We start from the raw sequence: 25,159 nt of genomic DNA, 5'->3' as shown, positions 1-25,159 counted from the left end.
GCCAGCAGGCTTTTCCGAACATCAGTTATTTAAATGCACAGCATGAACCTAAAAGGGTGTCTACAGCAGCAAGAACAACACCACAAGTAACAACTACAACAAAGCTACTTGTCCGATGTGTTATGAAGTGTGACGACCAGCCAAAATGGAGGGTGGTTTTTTAGCCATATGCAGTTATTTTTGTACTCATATACAAATGTACATATATATGTACAAATATATGAATATTAGAGGTAGATACACTATAAATGCTGTATGTTGTTGTATGTACAATAATAAACGGCTTCACTCCAAACGTCACAAATAACCCCCAAATAAACGTAGCTAAAAGTCACGGTTAACTGTGACTCTGTGAAGCTTGGCGGTCAATTTTAGCAACTTCGTTTATAGAGATTCCATGGGGCATACACATATGCATTAGAAGATATACACATACATATGTATATCTTAAAATTTAATAAAAAGGAGCTCGCTGACTCGACTATCGCTGTCTTTGACATATAAAAAAGGAGGGTATTTTTTCTTATGGATTTTAAGTTGGGTGAAGAGAAAAAAGTTGGCGCTGAATTTCTGAGAAAGAACTAAACTGAATTGCTAGTTTTATAAATGCAGTAGCAGAAACAAGTACAGCCCTCAAATTCCATCCTTCGCTTACGCTAAAACTCCATCGTCTAAAATATTTGAAACAGTATCAATTATGCAGAAAAGTATGCAACACTTAGCACCATATGGTCACAGGGAATAACAGCCTACCCCTTAGGCGGTTATTCTGAGCACTTGATATTGTTTTAGATATTTTTACCGAAGGAGTTTTTAAAGCTACTAGAATAAATTAAAGGTACAGAGACCGAATTTCAACCTTCGCTAACATTTAAGCTGAAACGCCAAAAATACCTAAAACAGTAACAAGTACGCTGAAAAGTATGCATCATTTAGTACCATTTGGTCACAACGAATAACAACCTAAAGGGCCAATTAAACTTCCTTAACCCTAACGCCATAGTCATAACCATATTTTTACTTATCCATATCAAATTTACTTATCCATATGAAATTGCGGCCACCGTGGTGTGATGGTAGCGTGCTCTGTCTACCACACCGAATGCCCTGAGTCCACACACCGGGAAAATCAACATCAAAATTTAGAAATAAGGCTTTTCAATTAAAAGAAATTTTTTCTAAGCGGGGTCGCCCCTCGGTAGTGTTTGGCAAGCACTCCGAGTGTATTTTTGCCATGAAATACTTTCAGTGAAACTCATCTGCAAATTCGAAGAGAAGCTCGGGCTAAGATCTCTTCGGAGGTTATCGCGCCTTACATTTATTTATTTATATCAAATTTGCATCAGTTATTGGTGCCTTAACCTAAAAATCGTGAAAATTTCATTAACATGAAGAAAACGCAAAAAATTACAAACATATACCACAAAAATAAGTCTCTTAGTCAAAACGTATCCAAAACAATAAAAAAGTTAATAAATTCTTCAACTCAAAAATTTTTAGGTTATGGATATGGCGAAAAACCAAAATCGAATTGCTTGACTATATGGTTATGGCGTTAGCGTGATGGTATGGCACCATTAATCGATTACATTGATTTATATAAGATTGGTTCGATCAGCTGTTTTATCTGGTTATGGATAAATCACCATTAATTGGCCCTTAACTCCTATACTTTTACATAGGACTTTGGCGGTTATTCATTATAAACATGTGGTTCTAAATGTTGCATACCTTTCTGCGCACTTGATACTACCTTAAATACTTTTAGCGATGTAGTTTTAGCGTTAGCGAATGTTGGAATTCGGGGGCAGGTCTTGTGTTGAGGATATTTATTTTCTCCAAAAACAAACCATTGCACCTCGACAGATATTTCATAATACCGTTCGTACTTCTGAATATTCTCAACGAACAGCCTAGTTATCTCCTAAATCAACTTAATGAAGTTCAGCTCGCTCACGCTCTCTAGGAAAACTTCAAACTTGCTACAAAGATAAAATTGCCTTAATCGCAAAAAGCGTTTAAGAAAAGAACAATCGTTATGAAATAAACTTGTGCTATTTGTGCACGCACCACTGTAGATTCCACATACGCTTTTTACTCCATACAAGTTTTTTTTGGTTTTGATTTATTATCCTAATGGGGCTATCATTTTCCATTGGAAGTCGCTTTATCTGGTCACTTAAACACAACCAACTGTGCCAATACCTACTTCGTTAAATTGATGTATTAGTTTAATGTGTAATTTATTGCTTTTCATACAAATTTTGCATTATTCATATTACACAATAAGCCAGTTAGGTCGTCAGTTTAAAAGCCAGCAGGTGCCTCTATAACACGATAAAAGACTTGGACTTGCTAAAATTTCAATTTGGTGTAACTTAGAATATAAAATGGTATAATTCGAAAATTTTATGGAATGTTGGAAGGCAATATTTTCATATTGTTAATTGATAAAATAAACAGAGTAACTGTTGTAAAAAAGAGATAGGAAAACGCCAATATTTAAAAACTGGTAAATGCGAATTTTTCGCAAAACTACTCAAAGCTATCAATTGTAATTTTCGAAATTAAAAATGGAAATTTAACTACGGTTTCACCAACACCCAGTGCAATTTACAGCTTCACCAACCCTACCCGTGGCGAATCCTGTTTCTTTATCAATCGAGGCTCTGGCGACCATAAGTTCCTCATAGAACTAAGGGGTGGGAGGGCGGTATGGCTTAGAAGGTTATATGTGGTCATATTAAATCATTCCCGAGATGGACGGGTTAGTATTTGAATGGTGCTAGTTACCAGAACCTACCGGATCTATATCAGGCAACATCGATAACACTCCTCAAAACATTCACTAGTAGTGTTATGAAAATTTAGTTAACTAACTCAGCGTGAGCCTATAAGACCCCTATCAACGATTCAGACTTATTTACTTTTTATGTATTGTAACGAATTTAGTGAAACTCCGCTTATTTTGTTGTTGAATAAATAACTCTAATAATATATTAAGAAAAGAATGCTTAAAAATCATTTTCTTACATTTTTTTGTTATATAAATAAAATTGATAAAAAAAAAATTTTTATTTTTGAAATTTTTTTTTTCAATTAAATAAAAAAAATATAAAAAAAATCGGCCAACTCCGGGATTAGTGGGGATAATTGCAGAATTGATTGAAGTTTTTTATGAGAAAAAAAATGGCGAAATTCGAAAAATCTCGAAAAACTAAAAAATTAAAAAAAAAAACTTTAAAAATTTTTTTGTATTTTTTCCGAAAAGTACATTTAAAAACAAATTAAAAAAAAAAGATCCCAAACGGTCAATTTTTGAAAAAGTTCTAGCATTTTGAAAACAGAAACGGTGTTTTTTTTTAATTCATAACTTTTTTTGAGTTGGAGGAAAAAATTTGAAAAAATTCTGAAAAACGTCTTTCGTAAGCTAGAAAAAGAAGAAAAACTTTCAGCCAATTCTAAAGGGGTCGGGCTCAAAATTGGTCGAAATGGGATGGAATACCCCATATATAAAACAAAAACGTGTTTACAAATACATACTTTAGTTTATTTATTTTCTTCGTGTAGTATGCAAATACTTAAACTTATTTGTTAAATTTTTTTTATTAAAGGTTTCACACTTTTTATTTTATATATTTATTTTTATTTTTTTATTTTTTTTTTACTTTTTTCTTTATTTTTTTAAGAATCTTACAAATTTTTGGTTAAGCCAATTTGGCGCAAACAAGCTATTTTATAAGCATTCCAAAACTTTGTTTATGTTTTTTGTTTTTGTATTTTTTCTTTTTTTTTTTAATTATTTGTAGACAAGTTTATATGTATATTAAGTCGATACAAATCAAAACTGCCTAAGTCCACATATGACATTTTTTCAGATTTTTATTGCGGTATATACTGATCGGATAAATCTCTATATTGAAATAAACAAATATGATCAAGTCAGAGTAATTAGAAAATTAATTATTAAAAAATGCATTCTAGTCCAGGTCCTACCGTACCTGTAAATCAAAATTACTTTAGTCCATTTCAGCCAAACGTAGTGCGCTTTTCTATTGTATTTTGTGATATAATTAACGAATTTTTTAAGCCATTTATTTCAAAGCTGACTAAGTCAGTGAGTGTGTTTAAAGAAAAATCGATGGAAATAGCGAGTGTATTCAAATTTTGCCATCGCATAAAGCAAAAAGGAAGAGAATATTAATCCGCTACCTTTCAATTAATAATACGCTTTTCAGAACTGCTTAAGTCCAGATCAATTTTCTTTCAAAACCAACTAAGGCTATACGGTTTATTTCAAACGCGCTTAAGTCCAACGTTAAAACTGCTATATTTCAAAACGGCTTAATTTTTCATTGTTTTACCTTGACTAAAAGATTTTAATATTTATCAAGTAAACATTTATACAATTTTGCAATAGCTACATAAATTATATTACGCATAAAGAAATAACCGTCGTTTTCCAAAATTGGCTTATGGTGGACTTAGTCAGGTTTGATATGTATCGACTTATATGTTCTTATATTATTTAATTTTTTATCTTCACTTTATTTCTTTTTTGCAAATGTCTTTTCAATATAAATAATTATTAAGCTTATTATATTCAACTAAATTCGCATGCTCTTATTTTCTCACTATATTTTTATCTTTTTCGCTTTAACTTTGCTTTTTAGCCGAATACTATTTTTGTGTTTTCACTTCTCTCTTGTTTTTATTAATTTATTTTATTTGCTTATGTAAAAATTTATCACGTAACTAATGCTAAAATACCACTGCAACGCAAATATTACTAGTTTTTGCAACTAGAAATGATGTTTCTTATGTTTTTATATTTTTATAGTTTTATTTTTTGCAAAGTTTTTTTATTGAACTATTTGGTATTAACCATTTTCCCTTTTTATTTTATCCACTTTAATACATTTCATGCAAACATGTTAATAAATGCACACGCAAAACACACTTACATTTTAATTTTAAAAAATACAAATATGAGGTTTAACGCACACATTATAACAAACACATTTGCCTAGTTTTATTGTATAAACTACGTAGTCACATATCAAATTACGACTAGTTTCTTATATTTCTCAATAAGCATTTAGTGTTTTGCTTATTGCATAATTATTAAATAATTCTGTTGTTAGTACAACTATTTATTTAAATTATTTCATATAACTAAATACGCCTTGCTTTTGTATAATATAAAGTGAATTAGAATTCATATCTTAAATTAAGAATTGAACAATTTAACTAAAACATCATAAACACCACCCATTTACTTAGCTTTTATCATTCAGTCATATATGCGCTAATGATGTTGTACCTAGATATTTCTGTTTTTATATACTTCATTATGATGATTGATCATTCTGCAAACGTACATACATACGTATAAATGTATATAATAATTAGGAATTTAGCTAAATACAACATTAGTCGTGTGAATTTCGAGTACATATATACATATGTATATGAAAATTCAATTCCCATGGTTCATAGCAACAACAAATCATGCTCAACCATTATACTGTAGTATTTTCAGTTGCATACTGTTTACATCATTTACTACTGCACCTACTTCCTCCGACTTTCTATAATGCGCTTTCCTACTTCAACACCTCGCACTCCTCCTAATCTTTTGCCACTATCGCCTTCTTCACTTTTTTTACGTGCTTCTTATGCAGTCGCTTGTGATAATTTTGCGCCAAAGAATTTGCAATCGATATTACAAAATAGCAAACCATACCAACGACGAACGTCTCAAATACTTTGGATAGCAAGTTGCCCGATTCTGTTGCCGGCTGCCGTTGACGATGTAAATGTTTTTTCTGATTGTTAAGGAAACCTTTGAATGGTTCTTGTAGTTTCTTGCCCAATATGGGAATATTGCCCAACAAATTCACAGCGCGTTCAATTAATACTTCATTGAATGCAATAATAACGAAAACTTTTTGTATGTGCATTTTAATTATGGCCTTGCCGATAAGCGTAGCCCCGAAGAATGTCCAAAATGGCACCAAAAAATGTCCGCAAGTTATGCCAGCCAAATCGAAGAGTGGGTTAGGTATCTGTGCGTAAGAAAAGTACAATACATTATTATTTTATTTTTCAAACGTTATTTGAAAACTTACACTCGCACACGCTAAAATGCCCAGAAAGCCAACACGTTCCACAACACGTTCCATAAACAATTTACCCTTATCCATTAAGCTAAGATTTTTTTGGTTACGTTTGGCCTTGAGCGCCTCGAATTCTGCAAGCTCTTCAGCATCATCGGGATCATAGCCAGAGAGACGAGCTGCTTTTGCCATAAAATAGGGTGGCAGCTCGCCTAAAGCTGTGCCAGCCCCCCAAAGGAAGGCTTCCATACGCACTTTACTCATGATCATCCATAGGTTTGGCACCTTCTTAATGTATGGCTCTTCCGGACAGATAATACTGAAATGCATTGAATAACGTTTATATTTAACAAATAAATATTGTTTAAACAGGGCGTTGGGAAAGTATAATACAGCAAAATTCTACGCAGAAAAAGGATTTTCGGAAAAGTATATAATTGAAAGTGCTTTTTATTAGAAATGCTTTATTGATTATCACTCCCTTGACTTGAGGAAAATTTTAATTTAAACTACCTGTGTTAATGGTATAAGAGAAGCTTCTCTAGTAGATATTTTCATTCTTACAAGGTTTATTAGGTGAACTCGGTTAACGATCGTCTGTAATCGGTCGTTAACCAAGCTATAATCATGTAGTCAGTAGTGATGACAGCTTGAGAAGACAAACAACAAAATTTAAAATTTTGATGGTTCTGCGAAACTAAATTGTGTAACTGTAACTTTAATAAGTTCTGTTACTACCAGCTTGTGTAATTCTCATCGATATTGTAGCCAACTGAGGCTCCTAACTCTATCACTACGCCAATCGAGGACAGAATGGGCTTAACAACTGTGGTGGGCGGTAGTCCAACGTTAGGTTAGGTTGAGCTGGCCGGTCAATAAAGACCTCACATAGACTGAATGTGTCCATAGCGTTACCTGAATTTGTTTGACGGCAAAAGGAAGAACCCAATCAAATGCTAGGATATAGAATAACACCGGCCAACGTTAATATACAATGTGTTGTTGTTATAACTGCGTTTAATAGTAAAAATTGAAGAAAGGATTATGATTACCTCTGCATCTGAGCGAAGGGTTACAGCCAGGGTTGCGCGTTTACAACATTTTTTGGATTGTTTACACTTTCATTGTAAACAATTGTAAACAACTGTAAATAATGTAAACATTTGTAAACATTTACCAGCATATGTCATTTCAACTTATATTGTAAACTGTCCAGTCAAACAGATCGATTTTAAAGGTCCAAAAAGTTACTTTTTTATTTATTATAAAATGAGAATTGACCAAAACAATGAAGAATCGGACAGTGAAAATGAATAAAAAATATTAAAATACTAAATATTAAAGCGTATTTTTTATTATTTTTTACAAGGTTGGGAAACTGTTTGAAAAATAGTTAAAATGCTTAATAAGTAGTAGATTGTTTCTGACTCATAAAAAAAAGCAAAAAAAAAATGAATTGTTTACAATTGTTTACAAAAATGAATTGTTTACGTAAACAATTAGCTTGTAAACAATTACATTGTTTACATGTAAACAATTGCTGTAAACAATGTAAACAGTTTACAGGCCCAACCCTGGTTACAGCTGTACTTAATACCGACTGCTTAGAACAAAAAAAAAAACGATATGACGCGTATTCCTTCCAAGGTACGAGATCTTTCCTTGGATCTATTTTTAAAAATATATTTTTTTCTTTTTATTTCATTTTACTTCTCTACGCTATAAAACTCAATTCCTCTCATGTCTCTGCGATGTTTCGCTATTCCGATACAAGCTTATCTATTATAGTTGTTCAAGCAACCTTGAACATTTTTTCTTATTTACAGGATAATAGTAGTTAACCGATTTGTAAATACAGTCCACTGTTAGAAACTATATTTTAGCGATTGAGCGACCTATTTAAACAAAGATAAGACAATCACGCACAAACACATGTATATAGATATGTAGCAAATGAACCTCTGTAAATATGAACTACTTACACAAACAAAGATAAGATAATGCATACGAGGTCGCTCATATCAACAAAACAAATATATGTAAATAAATATAGTTAAAGATAAGACATTCACACACACACACATGTAAATGAACCTTTGTAAATATTTATGTATACAACAACAAATTATAAGAAAGCTAGGATAAGACAAGTGTATATAAAGTAAGATAATTTGTAAATAAATCAGAATTCTTTGAACTCTCAAACCAAGCACTTCTTATTTTAATACAAACTGCTTCCCCCCACCAGAGGTAAGGGACATTTGTTGTAACGTTTGAGAATGTATTTAGCTTCTCATTTAGAAACATTTTTTTGCTTCTTTAAAGTAATCTTTGGTTCCCCCCACCAGCGGTAAGGGCCAAAAAATTACTTTTGGTATATGGCAATTTACGACTGCCTTATATTTGAGACCCTTACAAAATCTCAAGGAAGCTACTCAACATTCAATAGTACTTACTCATCTGGATATGGTGGCCGTGGAAAATTCAATGAATTGCATTCATATGCAGCAAGTGTTACACTAGCTATATGTGGCCCTAAATATAGCAAAAATGTGTGTAGACCAGTGCCTAAGCCAACTGAGGAGAGCACACCCAAACCAGTCCAATAGATGAAGAACCAAGTGTTACGCCGCACAATATCCAATACGAATTGATGTGGACCAGGTAGATAACAAAAGAAACCTAATAAAATGCCTAAAACTAGCATAGCAGCAAGTAAGCCACGTTGTTGCAGTAAACTAGAATGAAGCAGAAAAAAAAGATATATCAAAACAAATTCGCAAGTTTAACGCTAACGCCCACTTACCGTTTCCCCGACGTCTGCGCTACTGCAACCAGCTCCAGCCCACAATATCGCACCGTTTGCACGGGGCGACGCCATAACACAATCGCTTCACGTTCGGCGCGTTCTTTCTCTTTTTGCAATTTTGTTTGTGATTTTTTGCGCGTAAGCGCTGGCGCTGAGGCGGATGTTGTCAGTTGGCCACTTACATTGGATGCGCCGGTAGAGTTACTAGAGAAGGCAGCACCACCATTCGATTTTCTTTTGGCATTTAATGTATAACCTCCGCTTGTACCGCCTGAGTTATTATTCCCTTTTTGTTTAGTGATATAAGCATTTTGTTGTTGTTGTTGCTGATGCTGTTGTTTACGATTACGATTGGCTGGCACATCCTTCTTCGAATGTTGTGACATTTAAACTTTCTTATGTTTGAATAGTTTGCAGCAAAAGTGATGAAAGATGTTCAAGCTGTTTAATCTAGTGCCACGTAAAGGACTTTTTAGGTAATTGATAAATTGAAAAAGCAAGAGAGCAAGCAAATAACGCTGAAAAGTAGAAAAAGGTATATAAAATAATTTTTTCGAACACAATTTATGTGTGATATTCGAAAAGTGAATAATTAAAGAAGACATCACATTACAAATGATCACAGGTGTTAATTGGTAATACCAGCCAAATTGATTGTATACGTAAAAGTGTATATTTGTCACACCTAAGTGAATAACAAAAAATTTGTATTGAACCCTGATGCGGCAGTTACTCACGAACGTACGTACCAAAAACGTGTCAGCTGACACGACCTGTCTTATGAGTGTGCAATGTAAACGAAAACTCACCGACGTGCAACGCCCGTACGTACGTAGCCCGGAACGTAGAAATCAAAACAATTTTGATTTTTTCCGTAAGAACGTGTCAGCCATCGCTCTCTCACTAGACAGAATTGCCTAGTAAACTTTTGTGGGCTAATTTTTGACCGTTTGCAGTTTTATGCAAAAACACCTAATTAAAGTTTGAAAAATTGTAAAAATAATTCGAAATAATTATGTAAAAGTGCAGATTATAAATATGTAATCTATTTGTATTTATTTAATATTAATTCCAGCCTTTTACAACATCAAAAATTTTATTTGAAAATGTTGATGTTTCCATAAGCATGCCTGCAAACTGGTCAATGGCAACAGTGCTTATCTGTAAACAATACACACACAAATATGTAATGTACATGTACACAGACGCACACATTGATTCCTACGGGCTTGAGGGTTCGGTCAAACGTGTTTCGTACGACAAACGTCCGTACGTACGGCACACGTCGGTGGGTAATTGCCGCTTGAGTAGAACTTAACCACGTTTTATTAAAATGTAATTTAGCATCAATCGGATACACTAGCACCAGTTATCATCAGCTGATTCAATAAAAACAAATCACACCAATCTCTCCTTTCTTATCAAGTTTCTCAGCGCTATCTATCAAGTCTGCAATATATTCGATAATGAAATTCACCACACTGATAAGCTGATCTTGATAGCATCACACTGAGTCAAAAATGCATGTGAAAAGGATATACACATATACATATATTATATATACATATTTACTTACCTTGCTACTTACTTGAGCAACAAACTAAAAAACAATAAAACTAAAATAATATTGCCAATTAGACATAAATTAAAAAAGCACCGGTTGTTGAACCGAAACCGAAATATAAAATTAAAAATAAAACACTTTTAATGAGGAAGTGAATATGTTATAAGTCAACAAATCTTCACGCTGCCGCACGTTGGCGAATTTTGAACAAATCTCTCTCAAATATCTTAGAGTAGTGAGTGGGATGGAGCCGTGTGTAGAAAACCGCGCAAATGGGGAAAGTTTGTTATCGCCATTCACCTGGGAATGGACAGTGCAATTATAGTGCATGGTGTTCAAGCAGCTTACTACTTTGGGCCGCTCGAATACAATTATCTTCCAAGAGTAGCTAACCTTTTCTTTTTTTTTTTCAAGCGCAACATTTCAAAAACTTAATAAATAATATTTTAAAAAAACGAAAAAACACACTTTTATAGCTAACCGAACTAAAAAATAGAAAATAATTTTCTTATTTTGTTTAAAGCTGGCTTCAGGTCAAATTGAGTAAAACACAATATGCTTAAGTTTTACTACCAATATATTTCGGTTACTCTTCCGGTAACTGTCTTCAGGGCGTAACTATTGACAAAATCAAAACAAAATAAAATAAAACATTAACAATTGTACATATTAAAAATTATATAATCGGATCGCCATCGTACGGATTATGTAAATATATTACGGATATACTCAAAAATTTAACAGCGAACTCCATATATAATATACGAAACACACTAGATTTTAAAGAAAGAGTAAACAATGCCTACATAGGTGATGACGAAAAACTTATATCATTTGACGTTATTTCCCAATTCCCGAGTATACCTATACAATTAGCACTTGACGTTATTTTAGAACAAGTAAGTAAGGTTAAGTTCGGGTGTAACCGAACATTACATTCTCAGTTGAGAGCTATGGTGACAACATAAGGGAAAATAACCATGTAGGAAAATGAACCGTGGGTAACCCTGGAATGTGTTTGTATCACATGTGTATCAAATGAAAGGTATTAAAGAGTATTTTATGAGGGAGTGGGCCATAGTTCTATAGGTGGACGCCATTTAGGGATATCGCCATAAAGGTGGATCAGGGTTGACTCTAGAATTGGTTTGTACGATATGGGTATCAAATTAAAGGTATTAATGAGGGTTTTAAAAGGGAGTGGTGGTAGTTGTATAGGTGGTCGCCTTTTCGAGATATCGGCATAAAGGTGGACCAGGGGTGACTCTAGAATGCGTTTGTACAATATGGGTATCAAACGAAAGGTCTTAATGAGTATTTTAAAAGGGAGTGGGCCTTAGTTCTATAGGTGGACGCCTTTTCGAGATATCGCCATAAAGGTGGACCATGGGTGAATCTAGAATGTGTTTGTACAATATGGGTATCAAGTCAAGCTAAATAAAACCGTTTAAAAAACATACCCAACTGCATAGAAAAATTTACAGGAAATGTACCATTTCGATTGTGACTGACTGCAAGTGTACATACTGAAATGACAATTGCCTGCGTCTGCGAAATTTTTTGACTCGCCAAGAAATTTGTTACTGTCTGCTGCTACGGTCTACGGTTACGGTCCACTTGGGAGCGTGTCCGCGCGAACACACCTAGTGATGGGGCGAAAGTTGCGATAAAAAGTATCGAAAAAAAACAAGGAAAAAGACAGACGGGCGATCACTAGCGAAAATTGCCATGAGTTTCCGGCAAAAAGAAAAAGAGGAAAGGTGGAAAATTGCGTGAGCGAAACTTTGGCGACCCTACAATTATACAAACGGGATATATAACATCTAGGGGCATAACTTCAGCAGTTCTTTCCGACAAATCTCGTTTCTACGCGTCTATTTTGGGTGGTAATAAACCTTGCACCGGTTGTGTTGCGTGGACACAAGATCCAGTTGAAGTAGGTCGGCGTTCGCAGTCACACCTAGTGAGATAAACCCCTTCCTCTACGTTTACGAAGAACCCTACCATCTGCGGAAAAGCGTCCGACCCCACCTCTGCCTCCAGGGCCAGCAGTACGCTGCCGCGTAATACAATCAACGTCAAAGATCCGAGTCATCCGGCTCGTAAAGGGTAGCACGAAGCTTTATCGCCACCCGGTTCAATCGGTTACCTCGACCCAAAGCGCCAACCACCACCAACGGCGCCTACTATTATCACGTGTACCACCGACAACAATACTAGCCGCAACCTTATCCGCTACGACCATAACGGCTACAACAATACTAGCCGCAACCCTATCAGCTACGACCATACCGGCTACAACAATACTAGCCGCAACCTTATCAGCTGCGACCATACGGGCTACAATAATACCAGCTACAATAACAATCACAGGGACGCGAACATAGGCCTGCGGCCATCCCAATTGCGACAACGAATATCAGCGGTTAAAGCGGTGAGTTCGTTCCAATACTGAACTAAATATACGTATTTGTAGCCTCAACCTTGTTCTTTAAATTTTTGTTTGACTCTACAACAACATATATTATTAATATACAAACATATTCAAATTCAAGGCTATCACCCTAGTATAGAATCCTAACACGTAATACATACATACATGCATATACCTAAGTTAAGGAGAGCAAGCTGCATCCACTTGTAGTAAAGTTAACTTATTATACCATGCAAAAAAAAAAGTAGACGTAACGTAAAGTTAAGTAAAGAGGTTTAATTAGAAGCAAAAAAAAAGAAACATATCTTAATGGTCATAGGTAGGCAATTTGTACTGCCTGTGAAACGAAAAAAAGTTTCAGGTATTAAAATTTGCTTTGCGTTACAGTAAAATTTTACTATTACTTTTTAATTAATGCAATTGTTGCGGATATGTTTTCGGAATGAGCAAAAGGTATTGATATTGTTTCTGTAAGGAATAAAGTTTTATTGGTAATTCAAATTCAATTGCATTATCAGTTAAAACGCATTAAATTTATATTAAGGGATGCAATTAACGAGTAATGCAAATTAATTTACATTATCAACAAAAAAATATACTATTTTCTATAATCTTTATCAGTAAACTGTTCAATTTAGTGATAATGTAAATTAAAGTACATGCAAATTTTTATTGCTTACTACCATCTTACTAACTGCAGCATGCCCGTGTAAATTGTGAATAATTAATATGGCATCTACTTTATTGCTTTTTTTCATTATCAACCTCAACTCAAGAAGTGAATGCATTGTCGAGCTTAACTTACAAATCATAAAATTTGCAGTGGAACTTAAATTGCTTCATTCTACATGAATATATGTCAAAAATAAATTTATACATATTAAAGTAATATTAGCCGTGTTTTTTAACACGCGCGTATACGTTTCGTTTGCGCGTGTTAAAAAACGCCTATCTTCGCTTAGATAATGCTTAGGAGACCCATCTAGCGGCTGTGGTAAAACAACTAGCTACAGCAACAGGGTGTACCGAAAAGCGGAGACGCAACGCTCTGATGGCCATAGGGTATAACATATAGCTGAATCAGTTGCGATGAATTGTGGACACACATATAATACATAGAATTAGTGTACAGGGTGAAACAAAGACACATATTTCAGTTACATCTGAGTATAATGCGTATTGAAATTTAGTAGGACAAAATTTATGCGCAGCAATTTCAGAGGTGTATTTATAGTTTGTCTCTTAGCAGTCAATATAAAGTTTAAGCGTAAACGGATATACGCGTGTTAAAAAACACGGCTATTATTATATACATACATGAAACATTTCAAATCTGAATTATTTTCTTTGTTCTTTCATTTTATTATTTTAATTTTATTTTTTTTTAGACTTAGTTGAACTAAAAACAAAACTATACCAGCACTGACTGGTAAATGCAAAACAGTTTACGTTTTACCTGAACATGTAAAACGATGTCGTTAGTTTTACTATAAATTTAAAAGTTCACGTTTTACCTGAACATGTAAAACGATTTCGTTAATTTTACCATAAATTTAAAAGTTCACGTTTTACCTGAACATGTAAAACGATTCCGTTAATTTTCCTATAAATTTAAAAGCTTACGTTTTACTTGAATATGTGAAACAAATTCTTCGAGGAGTATGATTTACCCCAAATTTAGTCTTAGTTGCGTTTATAACAATTTTCTTAGTACATATTATATATTAGTGTCATTATACTATGCGTTATACCGAATGGATATTTTGTTAAACTCAAAAATAAACTACAACAACATATTAATTTTGTAAGGGGCCCCCAATTATCGGAATTTGTATCCAAACTTTATAGCCCTAAAATAGGTTTGTGAATGAAAAGAAAAAGGGCATTTAACCAAATTTTTACTTTGTATGTAATATATCTACTATTCATAAGCACAGTTATTTACAATTTTTTTTTCTCACACCAAGCGCTTATAACCCTTGTCAAGAAAAAAAAGGGGGTGACATAAATATAGGTATAGCTTGAAATATTTCTTTTATGCATATATACGATAGTAATAATGAAATCTGAATAAACTTGTAAATAATATGGGAATGCTGGCGTCGCCATTTATTTAGAAGGCACGTAGGGTCTGCAGGTAAGGGGCCACCGAAATTCAGGTGCGTCTGTGGCCATGGTTTTTGAAGGTGGGTATAAGCACCGGGCGTCGCAACACCACCCGCGGCGCCCCCAAGTTATATTCGGCCCTTTTTGTTTATACCCTTTTGTATTTATTTTCAGCATTTTTTTTCTCTGATTTTCAGCGTTGGTAACCGGCCATGTCCGGTTCGGTAATTTTTTTTTGCGTTTAGTTTTTTTGAATTTTTAAATTTTGAATGTTAACGGTCTGTCCATGACATCCGGTTCGGCCGGATGTTGTTTTAGTTTGAATTTATAAGCGTTTGAGTCGGTCTCTGCGCTTCTGTTAGGGTTTTTGATTTTGACAGCTTTCAGTTTTGATAGGCATGATAGGAACTTTTTTTCTGTTTATGGCGCAGGAACAGTAAGGTTGGCAAGGACCCGCCCCAGCCGACAATGACTAGCCACTGTGCACCAACACATCATGCCGACCGCCTTCCTTACTGCTTCCACCATAGATGCGAAACCATAACAAATTTGTAGCAATTATTTTCGAACACTTCCAAATAACGCAAACTAATCAAAATATCGAATGTTTATGTCCATAATGCGACCAATTAAACCAAGCCATATACATACTAGAGGTTTACGCCGATCACTTTATCGGCGGCGGCGGCGTAGGCTCTATTATATACCGGCGGCGGCGGCGTAGGCGGCGCGCCGGCGTACGCCGGTGTTCTTACGTTAAAAGCTTGATTTTTCTATTAAAAAAAATAATATTTAGGAAAGGTTTTGTTTATATGTATTTAAGGAAATCAACGGAAAGATCCGGGGGTTTTGCATCAAAATCTCGCAGACCCTTCAAACATTTTCAGGAGTAGCTCCTTGCGAAGGGATTGTCCCTCGTTCGCTTGCTCCAGAGAGGCTTCGAACCTAACCCCGGTCTTTGGAATTGGTACTACTGCGTCTGCTGAAAAGAAATAGAGATACATAAAATAGTCACACTTTTGCCTGTATATCTCGTGCAAAGCGTAGTTTCACCTAGGCTTAACTCCTAATAATCGTCGCGAACACAATTTCTTTAAATCATTTGTCGCTCCTTGGCGGTCACGCATGAAGGCGACTTAGGGTTGCTATGAATGGTCTATTGATACTCATGACTATCGTGGCACAGGGCGCCTCTAGTTTTTTCGGCTGTTTTTAAGAGCTAAAATTTCCGATGTGCGAACAGTAGGAATCCCTACCACCAGTCGCTACCACGCCTCCTGAGCCTCACACCATATGCCAGTACAGAAGCTATAGGACTGCGACTTCGAACTCATACCTTCGTCGATATCACTTTCCTAGAAGCTCTAGGTGTACTTTCCAACGGATGCTTTTGTCGCGCTATGCTGCCGAGCTACACTTTGAAACGTTAGGGAGTGACTATTCGGCCAAAGATGCCGCCCTCGAAATCATAAGCAGTCTAAGTGGATGTCATTGCGTCATGGGTGAAAATCCGTATAATCCTCGGCGCATCTACATAATTAAAATTTTACAAGGACCCTAGATAAAATTTTTAAAATGTAGACCAAAGATTGCAGACGTTTGTGTTCACAACATTGATTTCAATAGTCTCCGTTAAATCAAATTTAGAATGAAAGTCGACGGGTTTTAAGTTGAAAATTGTTAACTACTGTCTTCCGGCCTTACGATATAGGAGCTCATTATGGATAACCGCGTAGCTTCAGTTTTCAGACAAGTTCGACTGTCCGCTACGTTAGGGTAATATCACACACGGTCATTAGTTCCACTGTCTTGGGATTTTGCTTCACCACTTTGAGTGTTCTTACGAAGGACAAAGCTTCACCTGGTAAATATATGTGCCTACGTATTCACAATTGTAAAAGGAGCCGTAACGTGCAGGTGATATTTAAACTTGGTTGATAGGCTATAATCAATGTGATTCACTCCAAGGGACTAGTTTTGGATAGGTCCGCCAACTTTAGGAAATGTCAAACTGGGAGACTTGGGTGTTGAAGGATGAAGTGTGAAAATCAAAATTAACATTTTAGACGCTATTTTATAGTTTCGCAAAAAAACAACAGATGTTTGAATGCAAGACTTAGTGATTTTTCAAACCCTTCTCATGAGTACATATATCCTCAACTTAAATATGAGGTAAGAATAATTTCAAAGGAATGTTTATGCCCCTAGAACCTACCAAAGGATTTTGCATCACTGATAATAAGCGAATTATTCTTGAGGACAATTTAAAAACATGTTCGCCTTGGTTCATTTTATTTGAATTAATTGTTCATTATTAATTTTTTCAAAAATGCAAAGTGAGCATATAAATTTATTATATAACTTGTCTTTTAGTGTTTTGTTTTAATAACTTGCTGAATTGAGTGATGCAAAGTCCGTGTTAAGCTGACATCGAAAGCGCCTGTTATTTTAAATAACTTTTGAATAGTTATTGAGTTAAATTTCGCAATTAGTTTCTTTTAACTGGCAGTGATGCGCATCCGTTGATACCACTTTAGACCATATCCCACCAATTTTCGACATGAACAATAAATGGCCTAAACAGTCTTAAACGAGTAGAAAATATAGTAACGCGCCGGACGCCGCGCCGCCGCGCCGATATTTTTGACATTCGGCGGCGGCGTGCGAAAAACGACCAAAATCGGCGGCGGCGTTTATCGGCGGCGTATATCTCTATTACATACATACATTTAATATGGTCGGCTGACTTGTTGATCACCCCATCTATTCAAGCAAACTCGATCTCGGTTGCAAATTGCTCTTTTACCGATTGTTTGGCTAGAGTGAGGCGAGAAAAGACTAACGCGTACCCGTCTCTTTTCATCACCGCTCTCTCGCCTAAAAATAGATTAATAAACCAATTTTGCCGGCAACTGATATTCGAGTGTTAACAGTGTTAATGTAGTATATGATTGAGCACCTGAAATTCTATGAATAGACGTTTTAGAGAACTCCAATGCCAAAACAGATTTTTTAATAAATTTTAATTAAAAAATTGTGGTATAGTTGCTGTTATGACGTGTTTCAATTGTGCTTTGTGGTATGCCCTACAATTCCGTTGAATATTAAGCAAATGAAAGAAACAAAGCTACATAATATTAAATAAAACAATTGGAGCAAGCAGTATATAAACGATTTGCCTGGTGTTCTCAAGTATTGTAATATTCACATTTATGCTGACGACGTACAATTGTATATGTGCTGTCCTAGTGACCGTACCAGTTCATGTATTAATAACTTAAATTACGATTTATGTCAAATTGGTACGTGGGCTTCTATGAACGGCTTATGTCTTAACCCTAAGAAGTCGAAATGTATAGTCATTCATAGAAGGTCACTAGATAAAAGTGGAATGGAAAATTTAATTTTAGACAACACTATTATAGAATACGTTGACACAGCAAAAAATCTAGGTGTAGTTTTTAACAAAACCTTGACATGGAAAGATCACATCTTCCGCACAGTGGGAAAAGTGTATGGGATGCTTCGTACACTCTGGCTTACACAATATTTTACTCCGTTACATATTCGTCTACTAATAGCAAAAGCGTACTTAATACCTACGCTGCTTTATGGTTGTGAGGTTTACTCTAATTGTGACTATGTATGTAATAGGAAACTTAATGTTGTTTATAACAACATTGCTAGATACGTCTATGGGTTGAAAAGACTTGACCACGTCTCTCATCATGCTTACAGGTTGCTAAACATTTCTTTCGATAACCTTATTAAACTTAAAACGCTCACTACGCTACATATGTAAATTAATATATATGAAGGAACCTGACTATTTGTATCGGAGGCTAAATTTTCTCCAGTCGTCTAGATCTGTTCTACTTACCCACTTCAGACATCGTATGCCAATATCTGATCGCCAGTTCTTCATTACTTCCATACGTCTTTGGAACTCGCTCCCTTCTAGACTTATGCTTATAAGCAATGCTCTGCTCTTCAATAAAGAATTAACAAGTTTCTATAATAACCTAGACAATTAAAATACTGATTTCTTCTAAGCAAATGTACTCTATCATTCGTTTATTTTATTTATCTACTATTTATTAAATATATTATTTATTGTAACCTTTTCTTAGCCATAGTCATTAGCTTTAAGTTTCAAGTTTAAATTGTTCCTATTTTATGCCTTTTACCGACTAGCACTGTAAAATAATTTTTGCCAAATTGTTGTGCTGGGATGATTTGCCTAATAAATACAAATACAAATACAATAGAGCATTGCCCTCACGGTCGAACACAGCAGCTATGCAGATGTGTATGTACAGGATCGCATGAGTTATGATAATTGGTGTTACTCATTTTAAAATAATGAGAATCATACACCTCCATATATTCACCCTACAAAGAGCTGTCATTTCAGTAAAACTACGTTAAATCCCTTACGCTCTATTTTCATGCTTGGATGACCGACTAAACAGTAGAAAGTACCATTTAACAACACAACCGTTTCCGAAGGCAAACTTCCCTATTATGAGTGTCGATCAGTAGATAGTCGACTGATAGGGATAGGGATCGGGAAATGGATAGGGATAGGGGTAGGGAAATGGTCTAAGCAGATAGTTTGGATGAAGTCCCTGGAATTTAAAGATAATTGTCTTGGGATACAGTGAATGGATAAGGTCATCAACAATAAAATAAACCAAGTCCATATCAAAAACAGAAGAACTTGAAATCATTGTGGATAAGACAAGTGAGACATATCCGGCATAGACGTAAAAATTAAAAATAGGACCGATTGCCTGGTTTAAGGTAATTATCATGGTGTCATCCGGCATCTCTTTCTATCATACCCTGACGATATCCGGCCGTATGCGCCGCAATACTGAACATCATGTACATAACCAAATATGAATATTTGTTCAAAGTTGGTTTGTTAACTATACATTCCTAGCAAACGGCTCACAATTTTCATGATAACGAAATCATAAGACTCTTACGCCCACTTGCAGAACGGCAAGTTATTTTTTTAGCTCAGAGTAAATTTAAAAAATTTGGCAAATATGTACATATGTATGAGTTAAAAAGATAACTTGCTGTTCTGCAAGTGGGCCTTATAGGATCATATTTCTGAGGCTGATATTTTTCACATATTTTGGACTCATATCGAATTTTAAAATTATGAGCGCTCCAAGAATGTTTGAGGGGTTAGGATAACGACATAAATAGCGGCGTAGTGAGGGAGACGCAAGGGGGCATCTTGCACCGGGCACTACTCACAGGGGGCGCCAAATGGTCCGCAAAGCAGAACTTTCTGGATAATTTTTATTTTAATTATAATTGATTTCTGGAAAAAATTGTTTATACTAAAAAATGCATGCATATATCCGGAACGCTTGCAACAGGATGTGGAATAATTGAAAGCATATATCTTTTTTTCTCGGGTTCGGCATTACTAAAAAATGCGCCAAAAATATATTCGGCCCGGACGCAAGAAAACCTCCCTACCCCACTGCACATAAAGTACATAAAGTATTTTTCTGGCGACACAAATTTGTTGATTTTTAAAATAGTAAGTGTATAAGACATGGAACAACGCTTATTTCAAAATACGAGGGATTACAGAAAAGTTTGCAAACTGCAATAGATTGGATTCGAAAGAATGGTTTTATTCAATTGATTTGATTTCGAGTTGTTGTAATCCTGAGTCTTTAATAAAATAAAGTATAGTTTTACTTGCCTTTTCCTAAACCTGCTGTCCCGCTAATCCACACCCGTCCGTAAAAACAGAACGCTGAGGATTACACAGCCGCAGTTATTAATCGTATATCAATCAAGATTGTACCCGTTCTTAAGCGAAATTATCTTGGAAAAGGAAAATTCTATGCTGGACTTTCTCCTCTTTGCAGAATAAAAAACGTTCTCAAAACGTCACTTGGAAGGTTGAGTGCTTTAATATTTGCGCATACCCTCTAGGGCTTTTGTGGAAGAGAAATTTTACAGGTTGGCAGCTAATAGGCTGCGAACTTATCGGCCGCCCCTCGGAAGAAACAATACAAAAATTAGTGCAGTTGAGTGACAAACGAGCTTGGCGTCTACGTACAACGTATATGTTAAGCAATACAAATAAATAAATGAGATTATCACGTGATATACCGCGCCAATGAAATGAAACCACATAAATAGATAGAAACTCTGAACGGGGAGTGTTATAGTTAAGCAGAGCAGGAAGCGATATTCTTATTTTTCTTTGTGCCGGACGGAGTGGCGTTTATTAAGACAATATAGTTCTTTCGTTCTCAAAGTATTTGCATAGAGTTTGATTCTTGGGTGGACACTTTACGTAGACTTCGCATTCACCTAGACAGCTGGTATTAACCCTCATGGTGTTGTTGTTGCAAATATGCTATGGGACTAATAAAAGTTCGTTTGTTTAATAATTTTGGGAAAATGTAAACAATGTGACATTAAGACGGATAAGGCGACAGCTGTTTGGTTTATACTAGTAAATCTCTTCAAAGCCTTTTCTCCCGTGAAGGGAACGGCGTGGACCCAAGCGCGAGGCTGTGAAAAGTCGAAGACCATGTGTAGGTCTTACAACCTTAGATTTTGAAAGTGACTGCCATCGTTCAAAAGAGTGGACTTATGACGGGTATTATGACTAGACACTGCCTAAGGGCGTCACATGCTTTTAAATTAGGCTTGGTCTGTATTAGCAAATGGAGGAATTGCGGGTAGGATGAAGAAACGATCGAGCACCTTTTGTGCTGTTGTTGTTGTTGTTGTAGCAATAAGGACACTCCCCGAAGGCCCTGGGGAGTGTCATCGATGTAGATAGTCCTTTGCCGGATGCAGATCTTGTACGTTCTGGTAACAAGCACCATTAAGCACCAGCCTGACCATCTCGGGAACGATTTAGTATCCCCACATCAAACCTTCAAGGTCATACCGCCCTCCCACCCCCTAGGCGAGGTTGACAATTGGAAGTCTTCAGTTTGGGCATTAAACAACTTCTGGTAGCACTAAGGACTCATTAGGTGTATGTGAGGTGCTCACTCACCGGCCAGTTCAACCTAATCTAACCCAACCCATATTTCTTACAAAAAAAACAGTTTTCTAGGAAATTTCAACTTTATATAGAGTGATTTGATATAAACCTGATTGGAGTTAGCCGTCCTTTGCAAAATTTAAGTTTTAACACAAAAAAACGATTTTCAAAATAATTCCCTTTTTGGGATTGATATTGTGACACGAAAGAAGTGTTCATCTAAAACACTGGAAATATGTCGATGACGAAATGATAGCTTAGGCTTTGCTATCCGGTGGCATCCAACCAGCTTGAAGAATCTTTATGTGCCGGAATGCGTTACAATAAGTAACAATAATTCTGGTGGCGACGGGTGGCATGACCTCGAAGGTTCGATGTGATCTATTGCAATGTCCTCGTTTCGCATCTACGAACCAGATGAACATAAACAGGCCCTAATATTCGTCTACAAAGTCAGCAAAGTCTTATGTCGATAAATGTCCGAAGACCTTTTTTCAGTCCAATACTCGAAACTTGCTGTATGGAAAGCAGCCTTCCAAGGGAGACGGGCGTTACTCTGGCACTGTAATGGGTTAAACTCTTACTTATCCATAATTAACACCGACATACACAATACCGAACTTTTGGAATTACCCTGAATTTATATGCATGTTAATGTTTATACGTTCGATTGCATTTTTGCCAACATGACATGGCTTATATCAAATAGAACTGCATATCACCGCGTCACCACCAGCAACGTGGTAGAATTTTCGTTTTGTTTATTTGGTTCCACCGCTCACGTCGCCCCTAAAAAATTAAGGGCTGCAATTAGACTTCGCAAATTCATGAGCTACTATGTAAGGAAGTTCAATAGCTGCCTTTCGGTCGACGTCAATTGGCACTCAATTGAAGACTCTTTGCCAATTACTTAAGTGCACTAAATTGGTCTGCCATCGAAGTCGAAAAGAAAGAAATCAAAGGAATACACACCGCTACTGAACTTAGTTAAGATATACTTTTTACACAAATATTCGGTTCTGCTCCGTTACTACTAATTTTGTTAGGGGAAAATCAATTTTTTTCACCCTCATCATGCACGTTTTTGTCTGACCGCCGGTTCGTATGTGCTAATTGCTTTGTTAGCAAGGAGCTTATAGAACAATAATTTGCAATGTATCAATGCATGGAAGCAAATGTTTCAACATATTTGTTTTTCATACATAACATTGTTTAATTAAAAATCCCACCCTTCCCTCCCAATGCCGTAACACGACTTGGATTTTACCTTTCTTTGAATTCAGACTTCACGTACTTCCACCGCTTTGTACATTCGTTTTTATATTTCGCTTGCCACGACTCACTTAATTTTCGCTTTCAACATGTAACACTTCACATTTATATTAATGAAATTACATATTTCTTGTTTTTAATCTAATTCACTTTTTATTTTAGTTTAATTCCAGCCGCTGCAAAAATTACAAAAATAAACCACAGCCCAGCACAAAAGTCTTCATCAATCAACTAATACTCCGAATGTCATCTTTGCTCCGTATAAAAACTGTCCGAATGTCAAAAATTTGGCGAAACGAAAAAACCATGGTGGAACGATACAAGGTGGCACCATGGGACAGGTGATTATAAACTTTTTTATTTGATTTGATACCTCAACTTCGGGCGCAGTACGATTTTGACATTTGTCGATCAAATTTCCAAAAACAAAGTACATGGAATTTTTATTTATGTTTTTAGGTATCTCACCACGCTCCCACCTTGTATCGTTCCGCCATAGCTGGCAGCATTGCCTCCGTGGTGCTGCCATTGAATGAAAATTATTGCATGATTTGAAGAGTATGGACCATGGTACAATAACCAGGTAAAAGCATCAGAGTTGCATTTTACATGTTTTTTCATTCGAAGGTGGTCATAAAATGTCAAACTTTGTTTATGTTTACATTTTTTGTTTATTTACTTTTGATGTGAAAATTTATTAGGTAATTCTTTACTTTAGTTCACAACTACTAAAACTCGTCCAAAAATATCGGGAGAGGTGTCAAAAGACGCGCTTTGGACCCAGGACCACGAATCCGAAAACGGAAATTGAAAATTTTATTTCTTTCCAGCATATTTACAAAGTTGAAAATTTTCATGTGCCTGTTGTAATCATGGTACAATTACCAGGTAGAAGCATTAGCGAAAATGCAACCCTCCCGTGTATTTTGTTGTTGCCGATTGTACATAAACTGTCAATTGTGCTTTCAATTTCTTGTGTCAAAAGTGATGGAAGAAGAAAAATGTCACATGTAATTTTCGTCAACAAAGCCAAAACAAAAAAAGAAAAGTTGCTTTGCTGATGAAGCTGGAGGAAAAAGGCATTTTTAATAGAAAATAAATGTATTTAGCTGATTTTTAAATGATATATATTTAATTTATTGTTATTATTTATTTACATATAGCAGCTAAATCACTTCTTCAACGTTTCCAGCGCATCAACTCTTGGTAATTCTATACGACAGCATGACACTGATAATATGCGTCCATAAATATCGAGAGAGGTGTTAAGACGCGCATTGACCTCGACAACAATAATCAGAAGGCGGAGGTAAAATATTCTGTGTTGGACAAGAGATATTTGCAAAAGAAGTTGAAAATTTTCATGTGCGCGTTGTAATGTGGATGATATTTGTACCCACAAAAAAAATAAGTGTTTTGTGCAGATATAGTTTTGGTCTCCAAACCGGTGTTGGACCCACCCAGATTAATTTTTTATAAGCGCGGCCGAAGGCCGCCAGCGCAAAAATACTATGGATCCCACCCCGGTCTCGAAGCACTCCGGGGTCATTTTTCGGTTTTTTGGGAATATCTTTTGAACGAGCTAAAATTTTTCTTTTCCGCCTTCGGATTATTGTTATTGGATTTGGTGCTGCATGTTATCTTGCACTCAAAGAAATGGAATATGATAAGAAATTTATAGATTTTCTGTCGAAACGTTTATATGGTCGCATCACTTCAAGATTATCACATGGTATATGTAATGGTGATCCAGAGCAAAGGTATAGTGGTTTATTAAATTTATCATTACTTATGGCCTTAAAAGATGTGGCGTTGT

At 35.6% G+C, this 25,159-nt stretch overlaps 1 protein-coding gene across 1 annotated transcript; it reads right to left on the bottom strand.

Annotated features, from left to right (window-relative positions):
• Positions 1–2,963: 2,963 nt before the first annotated feature.
• Positions 2,964–23,798, bottom strand: Tango5 (Transport and Golgi organization 5). The gene is made up of 5 exons (XM_067780378.1): positions 23,339–23,798; positions 8,926–9,446; positions 8,576–8,857; positions 6,132–6,438; positions 2,964–6,068 (listed from the first exon to the last, which is right to left on the bottom strand). Exons 2-5 carry the CDS (start codon positions 9,312–9,314, stop codon positions 5,631–5,633), a joined length of 1,416 nt encoding a protein of 471 aa, XP_067636479.1. The 5' UTR covers positions 9,315–9,446; positions 23,339–23,798; the 3' UTR covers positions 2,964–5,630.
• Positions 23,799–25,159: the final 1,361 nt, after the last annotated feature.

Source organism: Eurosta solidaginis, chromosome 4 (genome assembly GCF_040869045.1).
Source record: "Eurosta solidaginis isolate ZX-2024a chromosome 4, ASM4086904v1, whole genome shotgun sequence".
Classification (NCBI taxonomy): Eukaryota; Metazoa; Arthropoda; class Insecta; order Diptera; family Tephritidae; genus Eurosta; species Eurosta solidaginis.
The sequence above is the reverse complement of the archived record's forward strand: the minus strand, read 5'-3'. Positions and strand labels throughout refer to the sequence as shown.

Bases quoted from the DNA above. Each gene is read 5' to 3' on its own strand.
- Tango5 (XM_067780378.1), bottom strand. From the start codon at position 9,314: ATGTCACAACATTCGAAGAAGGATGTGCCAGCCAATCGTAATCGTAAA. The intron at 8,858-8,925 runs GTAAGTGGGCGT...GCTTCATTCTAG, and splicing joins GCGCAGACGTCGGGGAAACG to TTTACTGCAACAACGTGGCT. The intron at 6,439-8,575 runs GTAAGTACTATT...AATGCATTTCAG, and splicing joins CGGCCACCATATCCAGATGA to TATTATCTGTCCGGAAGAGC.